Source organism: Schistocerca serialis, chromosome 10 (genome assembly GCF_023864345.2).
Source record: "Schistocerca serialis cubense isolate TAMUIC-IGC-003099 chromosome 10, iqSchSeri2.2, whole genome shotgun sequence".
In the NCBI taxonomy this organism is placed as follows: Eukaryota; Metazoa; Arthropoda; class Insecta; order Orthoptera; family Acrididae; genus Schistocerca; species Schistocerca serialis.
The window spans coordinates 176,992,432-177,002,817 of NC_064647.1; the positions used below are offsets into that span (position 1 = coordinate 176,992,432).

At 43.2% G+C, this 10,386-nt stretch overlaps 1 protein-coding gene across 1 annotated transcript in view; it reads right to left on the reverse strand.

Moving 5' to 3' along the window:
- Positions 1 to 7,926, reverse strand: part of LOC126424641 (uncharacterized) — a 45,759-nt gene extending 37,833 nt beyond the window's left edge. Inside the window, exons 1-2 of the mRNA XM_050087374.1 lie at positions 7,915 to 7,926; positions 4,089 to 4,201 (exon numbers count right to left, since the gene is read on the reverse strand). Of these exons, the coding sequence (XP_049943331.1) occupies positions 4,089 to 4,201; positions 7,915 to 7,926 (125 nt within the window). The remainder of the gene's footprint in view (positions 1 to 4,088; positions 4,202 to 7,914) is intronic.
- Positions 7,927 to 10,386: the final 2,460 nt, after the last annotated feature.

The following is a 10,386-nucleotide window of genomic DNA, read 5'->3' on the forward strand; positions in this document are numbered from 1 at the left end:
CTGAAACTTGACTATAGACTGGTACAGACAAATGTAGAACTTGTACGGACTGGTACAGACTAATGTAGACTGGTAATCGGAGGTCTGTACACTCGTCATAATACCTTGCGTGTTCATGTATCACCGCGCGAGTGTGATCCGCGAGGAGATAAGGTTCTGCATTAGCAGCAATCTCACTGGCTGCGTTACATATTAATACGCTGATCGGCGGAAGCAGAATTTGGTCCGTCTCTATGGCAGCGCCATCTCGTAGTGCGGAGACAGACGAGCGCTGCACCTGCGCTGTTGTGCTTAGCGGGGCGCGCTCTAGTGGGAAAGTTGTGTACGCGCTGACTACGTGGAACTATGTACACAACAGTTATACTACTCTTCCTGCAAAAAAGAGACATGGTCGCGGAACGATGAAATAGGTAACCATGGGGCCCACCAAATACCCTCTCATTCTTCATCGGAATCCTCTTCAATGACCATATGTCACGACCACTCAACAAGCACTTCCTTCCGCGTTGTGCCTTATCGGATGATGTTGCTCCTATGGGGTATATCTCTTTGACAGCCTCAGCAGCGTTGGTTACGGAAGCACCCACCAACAATTTAGCCACATAGCCCCGGCTTAATGCACACACAATTACAGAGAACGCCGTTCTCACCACGACAGAATCTTGCAACGAATTGAGGACATTAGACAGGTGCCACTCATAGCCAAATACAGCAGCACAACTCCAGGCGTGGCTGGCAACTGCATTTATATGATCAAGAATGCGTTTCTCCAAATTTTTGTCCAATTCCTGAACATCCAGTGTACATGTCGCTACCATCAGCAAAATGTGTTTAGATGGGAGTTAGTACACTACCGGCCATTAAAATTCCTACACCAAGAAGAAATGCAGATAAACGGGTATTCATTGGACAAATATATTATACTAGAACTGACATGTAATTACATTATTCACGCAATTTGGGTACATAAATCCTGAGAAATCAGTACCTAGAACAACCACCTCTGGCTGTAATAACAGCCTTGATACGCCTGGGCATTGAGTCAAACAGAGCTTGGATGGCGTGTACAGGTACAGCTGCCCATGCAGCTTCAACACGGTACCACAGTTCATCAAGAGTAGTGACTGGCTTATTGTGACGAGCCAGTTGCTCGGCTAATCATTGACCAGGCGTTTTCAATTGGTGAGATATCTGGAGAATGTGCTGGCCAGGGCAGCAGTCGAACTTTTTCTGTATCCAGAATGACCCGTACAGTACCTGCAACATGCGGTCGTGCATTTTCCTGCTGAGATCGAATGAAGGGTAGAGCCACGTGTCGTAACACATCTGAAATGTAACGTCCACTGTTCAAAGTGCCGTCAATGCGAACAAGAGGTGACCGAGACGTGTAGCCAACGGCACCCCATACCATCACGCCGGGTGATACGCCAGTATGGCGATGACGGATACACGCTTCCAATGCGCGTTAACCGCGATGTCGCCAAACTCGAATGAGAGCATCATGATGCTGTAAACAGAACCTGGATTCGTCCGAAAAAATGACGTTTTGCCATTCGTGCACCCAGGTTCGCCGTTGAGTACACCATCGCAGGCACAGGCGCAGGCGCTCCTGTCTGTGGTGCAGCGTCAAGGGTAACTGCAGCCATGGTCTCCGAGCTGATAGTCCATGCTGCTGCAAACGTCGTCGAACTGAGCAGATCGTTGCTGTCTTGCAACCGTCCCTATCTGCTGACTCAGAGATCGAGACGTGGCTGCACAATCCGTTACAGACATGCGGATAAGATGCCTGTCATCTCGACTGCTAGTGATACGAGGCCGTTGGGGTCCAGCACGGCGTCCCGTATTACCCTCCTGAACCGATTCCATATTCTGCTAACAGTCATTGGGTCTCGACCAACGCGAGCAGCAATGTCGCGATACGATAAACCGCAATCGCGATAGGCTACAATCCGAACTTTAGCTTAGTCGGAAACGTGATGGTACGCATTTCTCCTCCTTACACGAGGCATCACAACAATGTTTCATCAATCAACGGCCGGCCGGTGTGGCCGAGCGGTTCTAGGTGCTTCAGTCTGTAACCGCGCGACCGCTACGGTCGCAGGTTCGAATCCTGCCTCGGGCATGGATGTGTGTGCTGTCCTTAGGTTGGTTAGGTTTAAGTAGCTCTAAGTTATAGGGGACTGATGACCTCAGATGTTAATTCCCATAGTGCTCAGAGCCATTTAAACCATGAGGCAACGCCGGTCAACTGCTGTTTGTGTATGAGAAATCGGTTGGAAAATTTCCTCATGTCAGCACGTTGTAGGTGTCGTCACCGGCGCCAACCTTGTGTGAGTGCTCTGAAAAGCTAATCATTTGCATATGACTGCATCTTCTTCCTGTCGGTTAAATTTCGCGTCTGTAGTGCGTCATCTTCGTGGTGTAGCAATTTTAATTGGCCAGTCGTGTCGTAAAGAAGTAATATATTAAAATGGCATATCCCATGCAGAAGTTCTATTGAATGAACGGCCAAAATGTTATAGGTGGTGAACTTTTTGTGAATTTTATCCATAGTGGCTGCTGTTGAACTCCATGACTGCTCGTTTATAGGGTGCAGAAAAATTTGCGCTACCAGTCACAATAAAAGTTTGTTAATTCGTCACACTACCGGTTTCGGGCCTGTGCCCATCGTCGGATGTTTAATGCATTGATGTACATGTTTATATTGCTGGAGGTCAATAAAGATGAAGCATATTTATTGTAATTATGTCGTGGTGACAGTTTGTCCTCTCAGTTGCACATTTGTTATCACTTTCACGTCCATGTTTCAGTTTTACGATATTTAGCTCCATATTTCTATAATGCGTCGTGCACTCGTGATGTGCACTGCGTTTACATACAAACATCTAGGCTATGTAGGCAAATGATAACAGATGTGCAACTGAGTGGAAAAATTGTCACCACAGCATAATTATAATGCAGATGCTTCGTCATTATTGATCTCCAACAATATAAACATGAGCATCAATGTATAAACACCTGAGGACAGGCACAAGCCCGAAACCGGTCGTGTGACGAATAGATAATCTTTTACTGTGAATGGTAGCGAAAATTTTTCTACACCCGGTAAACTTTTTTCCTTTCATCATTTTGTATCCGCGTATCTGTCTTTGTGTGTGTGTTTGGGGGGGGGGGGGGGGGAGGGGGTTGCTGGAAGTAAGGGGGGAGGGGAAGGGATGAGGCGGTTGTTAGTGAGAAAAAGTTTCGTAAAGTTCTGAAATGATGTGTAAAGATTGTTTAAAGTCGCTAACTGTTCTACTTACAAATACTGGGTGAATATTGACTGGGTAATTTGCGCGCCATGAGCTACGGTGGCTCAAGACATTTGCAGAGTGTCTAATTGCTGTAATCGTCTTACTGTGTCAAACCTTTAATACGAGATTGTATCTCTTAAGGAGTAGATTATGATAGCGTTTTAAATTTTTACATTCAACGAGATATTGAAAATCTAATTTTCGTTACCCTGAAGCCGTTAGATAAAGAACCTCCAACTGGTACAGTACACCGTGCACCGGGCTAGCCGTTTAGTAGCCTCCAGTTCCACTAATCAGACATCAGATATGTTTACAGTGATGGCTCCTGTCCTGGCCTTCTACTTGTTCTTTGACGTGTAATTGCGTTCAGAAGTTAGTTTTATTTTCTAATTTAGTTGTTTGGTACTTCATTATCCATCTTTTTCTTATTTTTAAAACAAATCATCCGAAGCTAACTAGCCTGAAAGTCGAAACCATTTACGCTACACTACCACTCGTGTGTTGCCATGCTGAAGACCATTAGCAATGAATAACTTAAATGACTAACTCGACATTACTGGACCAAATTATAGTCGAGTGCAAATCGAAAATTTTGATTGCCTACATTATTTTGAACACAGTAACGCATGCGCTGGTCACAAACGACACTACAGTGCAGTGAGTGGTAGAAGGCTGAAGAGAACGCCATTGTCTCGACACTTCTTATTTAATGAAGTTGATAGTCGGAGGAGAGCGAAATTAACCGTTCGAGCGTCGCATCTAGAGAGCTGAATTAAACAATCTTCTTTCACTCACCCCAAGCCGTAGAGTCCCCGCTTCTCGTTCTTTTTGTTATCCACGGGTTGCGGTACAGTTTCTCCAGTTCCCAATGCACCGACCACGGAGGCAGCCACAACTAACCACACACTCTGTGAACACAGTCGGAAGAGCATTGTCAGTCAAACAGTGTACGCATACAAAAATACATATATGACAGCTCCAAAACAGATCTGTAAGTGTAGAGTGATTTCACTCAAATCATTCCTACGACTTCGTACCAGGAGAATATTACCATCGGAATGAGACACCCATACCAAGGCTGTTGTGACGGTGGGAAAACAGTGAAATAAAAATGGAAGTCTGTAACAACCAAGCCAAGTTCAACTGAACTTGGTACATGCGTGGCTCAGTATCTTAAGAAGTGTGCTGTTGTTGTAAGCCATCCGTAGAATACTAAGGAGTGGAGAGGTGATCTTAAAGGGTGATGACAAAGTAGTTGAAGATGCTTCTTTTTAAACACAGCCAAACGGCTACATAATTTTGAGAAGGAAAGAAAGAAGAATCATTCGAACAATCTTCCGTTCAAAGTAAGAAAATTGTATTTGAAAATTGAGAAGTAACAAGGATGAAAAAATTGAGAATGTAATAGATACGATGAGAAAGCGCACAGTTACATATTGCGACCGTTTCAAATAATGGAAACAAAAAGCTGGAAAAAGTACTGCAATTGAGAGAAAGATTCAAATTCTTTGACAAAAATCCAAATTTCATGGTTTATAGAAGCTAAGAAAGATCTACAGGAGTTGAGAATAACAGACAAAAACATGGGAAACAGATCTGAATTCGCGGGAATGTTAAAAAAAGAAAAACAAGCGTTTCCAGAAGAAAACAGGAAAGGAAAGAGGAGAGACAGCGACAGAAGAAAGAAGGGAACAACGAACAGCAAGAAAGAATAAGTATTTGGGAGCTAAATAATAATAATAATAATTGAACACGAACTATATCAGTATCTAATGCGTAGTTCTAGAAGTTGTAGGGCTGATTGTGGCAGTTCCGAAGAAAAAAGGAACGTAGGTTAGGGTTTAACGTCCCATCGAAGACAAGATAGAATATTGCTGTTGTGGTCTTCAGTTCAAGGATGGCTTGATGCAACTCTCCACGATATTCTATCCTGTGTACGCATCTTCGTCTTTGAATAACCACTGTAACATTCAGCCGTTTGAACCGGTTTACTTTATTCTTCACTTTGTCGCCTTTTCTGCCAACCACACACACACACACACTTCTGCCTCCAGTACCAAACTGACTTTTCTTTGAAGCTTCAGAATATGTTCTGTTAACTGATACCTTCTATAAATCAAGTTGTGCCATAAATATCTTTTTTCCACAATTTAGTTCGGTACATCCACATTAATTATTCCATTTACCCACTTAATCTTCAACATTCTTTTGTAGCGCCACATTTCGAAAGGTTCTATTATCCTCTTGTCTGAACTGTTTATCGCTTAGTACCAGTTTTCCACAAGGGTGCATCCCATACAAATGTCTAGATAAAAGACATCCTAGCACTTGAATTTGTGTAAGTTACTCTCAGAAAAAAAAGGCACGCCACGAAGGAGTTATGGAAAAGTTCACAAACTGACATTCATACAGATGTGGATGCAACGTGGAAAACTGTAAACTTTGGCGACCAGGGGATGAGTGTGTGACGCTGCAGTGCAATTTCACCGCGCAGCTGTCAAGTGTAGTAAATATGGAACATGGTTATATAGGGACATAAAGTCTGTCCTAATTTCATTCCAGTGGTCAGTTGGACAGTAACTATGCCTCGCAGAGAGGCGCGTCAAGAATATACGCAGATCTCAGCATTTGAGAGCCGACGTGTAGTTGGCTCAAAGCCAGTTGGAATACTCGGCGAATCGCTCGATATTTGAATAGGAGCGATGCCACTATGTTCGCAGGATTGAGTAGTGTCAAGAAGAAGGTGGTCGAAGTACTGAGACGACTGAACGAGAGGACCGAGAAATCGTCAGAGAGGCAGTCGGAGCCCCGATTCATCATGTCATCGATCCGCCGTGCAAATGTGGCTTCAGTGATCACAAAGACCACAGAAAGGGGACTGAGCCCACGGCGCCCTTTGCGCCGACTGTCATTGACCTCTGCACATCAGCAACCCCTTTTGAAGTATTGTCGGGCACATTCGGCCTGGAATCTCATTGAATTGAGTAGAATTGTCTCCAATAATGAGTCGCGCTTCGAATTCAGCCCAGGAGACGCCCTGGATAACGGTGGGACATTGTCACCTACCATACAGGTCGACAACCAAGAGTGATGGTATAGGGTGCCATTTTATTTCATTGCAGGACCTCTATGGTTGTCATCCGCGGCACCTTAAAGCACAGCGGTACGTCGACTACATTCTACGCCCCGTTTTGTTGCCCTTCATGGCAAGCCATCCTGGGCTGATATTTCAACAAGATAACGGAACCCTCCCCCGCCCCCCCCCCCCTCCCGCCATCACGCACATGGCGAGAGTTTCCGCTGCTTTTCTTCGTGCTAGCCAAACCCTACCTTCGCCAACAAAGTCGCCGCATGCCTACCCAACTGAGAACAGTTGGAGCATTATAGGCAAGGCCATCCACCTATCTCGGGATTTTCTCGATCTAATGAGCCAGTTGGACAAAATTTGGCACGATACTCCTTAGAAGGACATCCAGCAATTCTATCAATCAGTGCTCAGCCAAATAACTGCCTGCGCAAGGACCAGTGATGGACCAACGCGCTAATGACGTGCTCAGTTTGTGAAGGTCTTTCTCTTGAATAAATCATCCAATTTTTTGGAAGTTGTAATCACGTCTTTGTGTGTATATGTTCACCATACCTACCGATTTCCGTCCCATTCGGATAATTCTTTTGTGGTACGTCGTTTTTCTTGTTTATTTTTTTTTTTATTATTTTTCGTAAGTGCCCTACGTGGTTCTGTCAGTCTGAATTTTATATCCACTCTCCTTTAACCATCATCAGTCACTTTGCAGTTGGTTTTAGTGTCTCATTTCTTAATCTAATTCCCTCAGCGTCTCCTGATTTAATTCGATCACTGTCCATTACGCCTCTCCAACTCAGTTCACAGTTAAGACCATTCCACTTCTGTTCCACTGGCAAACAGTGCGAGGCAAAATGAACAGTCAAATCTTTCCGTGCGATCTCTGATTTCTCTTATTTCGTCACGATAATCATCTTTCCCTAAGTAAGTGGACGTCAACCAAATATTATATTATTTTTGTTAATATTCATTCACATCCTCTTTTTTAGATAACATGCATTCTGTTCAGCTGCTCTTCCAAGTCATTTGCTGTGTGAAAGACTTAAAATGTAATTGGCAAACTTCAAAGATTTTTTGCTTCTCGTCGATCTTTAATTCCTTAGTCCTTATTTTCCTTTACAGGTTGCTCGATGTCCAGACTGAGTAACGTCGGCAATTGTCTACAACCCTGCCTCACTCCCTTCTCAATCACTGCTTCCCTTTCATATTCTTCGACTCTTATATTTGCAGTCTGATTTCGAAACAATAATACTACCAGTACTACTATTACGAAACAAACGAAGACTGTGCACACATTACGCGAAGAACTACTTCGACAACCTGAGGTATCGTCTTCTAGAACAGAGAGCGAAAACATTTTTCAACACTCTAAATATCTATCCCGTAGAGATGGTGCAGATAACAGCTCGCACAGTGGCGTACTAGATACAATGATTTTGGTAAAATGAGGAGCCGAAACGATGCAAAGTATCCTCCAATAAATGCAACCGACCTAACGAGTAGCTTTGTAATGAACATTCAGCCAAATTGCTGACTTACTGCACTCTTCATGCTGTCTCTTGGTCGCCCTGCAGGTGTTCTGTGTGGAGACTGCGCTGTCTTCGGAGACCCGGGTTCGTCTTTTATATTGTGTGCCGAGCTAGGAGATTGAGTACCGGAACGGGAGGGCTCTGGAGAAAGGAGAATCCAGTGTAGTCACAAAAACCGTGCGACTTGGGTCGTAAACCTCTCGCCTCGTAATCCGTCATTCTGTTATGACGCAAAGCGGCTAGTCGTAGAGCCAGCAGTTACGAAGACAATGAACACCTATGGACTGTCTCTAATAGACAAAGGAACAGGTAAAATGGCTTTCCCTCCAACCATCGGGCATTTAATACTTCCCAGCTGGCAGCCACGAGATGGTACCATACATGTTCTGTACACCTGTTACAGGTACAAACGAAAGGGGCGGGTAGACTACAAAGAAACAAGCTAATAATGCGAAGACACATAGATCGGGATACCAATGGTTTGCCCAATACCAAATATTACGACTGAGCACATGAGCACCTTTAAGTTGTAACAGACTTCCCGACAGTCCAAAATGCTGATATAGTAAGGTTTCTAGCTTCTTTTTCGTATTCAAGAAAGATGTTTTAGTCCGCAGCTCGTGGTCGTGCGATAGCGTTCTCGCTTCCCACGCCCGGGTTCCCGGGTTCGATTCCCGGCGCGTCAGGGATTTTCTCTGCCTCGTGATGACTGGGTGTTGTGTGATGTCCTTAGGTTAGATAGGTTTAAGTAGTTCTAAGTTCTAGGGGACTGATGACCATAGATGTTAAGTCCCATAGTGCTCAGAACCATTTTTTGAAAGATGATTTAAGCTCTATTTCTTTCGACGTGTCAGACTTCATATCTGCACACTGGATATTTTTCAAACCGAGGTTTTCAGTTGTCGATATGTCTCGTCACAGAGGGTCAGAGTGCAAGAAATGTAATCTTTGATTGGTAGTAGCATTGTTGTTGCTGTAGCATTCTAAGCGAAGCTAGTGAGTCGTGTGTTGGTCATCCTACTGAGCGGCGTGGAAGTGGAAAAGATAAAGATACAGTGGATTCAAATTGTGGATCATGGTTTGGAACATTATAATTTCAGAAGTGATGTTTTCCAGGTACTGTTGTTGTTGCTGCATGGCCGCACTGCTTGCTTATGCGTAATTTCTAATCTGTGTGAAAATTTGAAAGTTTTAGTAGGATTTTTTTATTGGTTTGGATTAGTTAGTTTCAGCGCTCAGACGTAATAAAGTAATCAGTTCACATGGCGTGCATTCAGAAGTTACAGACTTGCCTCACCTTTACCATTTCAGTATTTAATTTAATGGCGGAGTGATGTTTTTCATGACAAGTAACTTTTTTAAAGATGATTGTAGTAGTCAGACAATGAGTTTCAGTATCACTGAGATCTAGCAAGTTTGAATATCCTCCCCCGTCTTCCCTTGCGTATCACCACAATGCGCTCTGCGGAACACAGTTGCTAAAATCAAAGCGTAATCTACTGCCGCAATGTTTTCTTTTATGTAGGTGGTTTGCTGCTGCGCTCAGAAAACAGTAAGGTCGTTCATAGTGAAGCATTGCACTTCAGAATTATCAGATTCTGTTAATATAAAATTCAGTTCAGGTTACATATCATTGTCAGACAGTCTTTTTTACAATGCAGTGTTACATTTGTATGTGTATTATGTAGTGTTCGGAATTTTCTTGTCAGTCTGCACACGTAACTTAAGAGGGCATTTTAAAACCAACATTTTCGTTTTTTATTCTTTCAATATACGATTTGTAATTTTATGTACCAGTTTTCATTATGATATTTTTGTGTACTGGAACTGCGAGTCAGGTAAAGTGGTGTCACGCATTGAAGCACCGTTCACTGGACTGCACAATACAGAGTTCCACAGGACTGTTTGTTTAGTTTTGAGCATTAGGTTTTCTAATTAATATGGTGAATTTAATTGCAATGGAAGTTTACCATTGTACAGTCTCCGAAATTTGGCGACTAATTTATCGGATAGCGTTTCATAATTACACCACAGATACACAAAGTTTAAGGTAGAAAATCAGACCATCTTTAGTCCACAACTAAACACTTTTGTTCAGAAAAGTTACATATGCGCTTGAGGCTAAACAAAACACTACAATTGTTCTACAATGGCACCATTCAAATGATGGTGGGTTTCAGCATGTCTCCTCATCGATGCCTGTATATGTTCAAAAATTCCAGGCATGTTTCAAATGAATTGACACTCATCCACGATGCGTTCCTTTCCAGTAGGTTGAAGGGAAAATGGGTGGTCATGATACTGGAGAGGCATGGCTACATGATGATGATAATGATGATAAAATGAATGAATGATGATAAAATGAAACTATGGCAGGTTATAACTTTGTAATTTACGCCTCACTTGCCGTATGTGGAAATAAATGTGTTGTAACATTGGCATGACTGCACTTGTGCATACATCGTATGCTGGAAGCCATTGG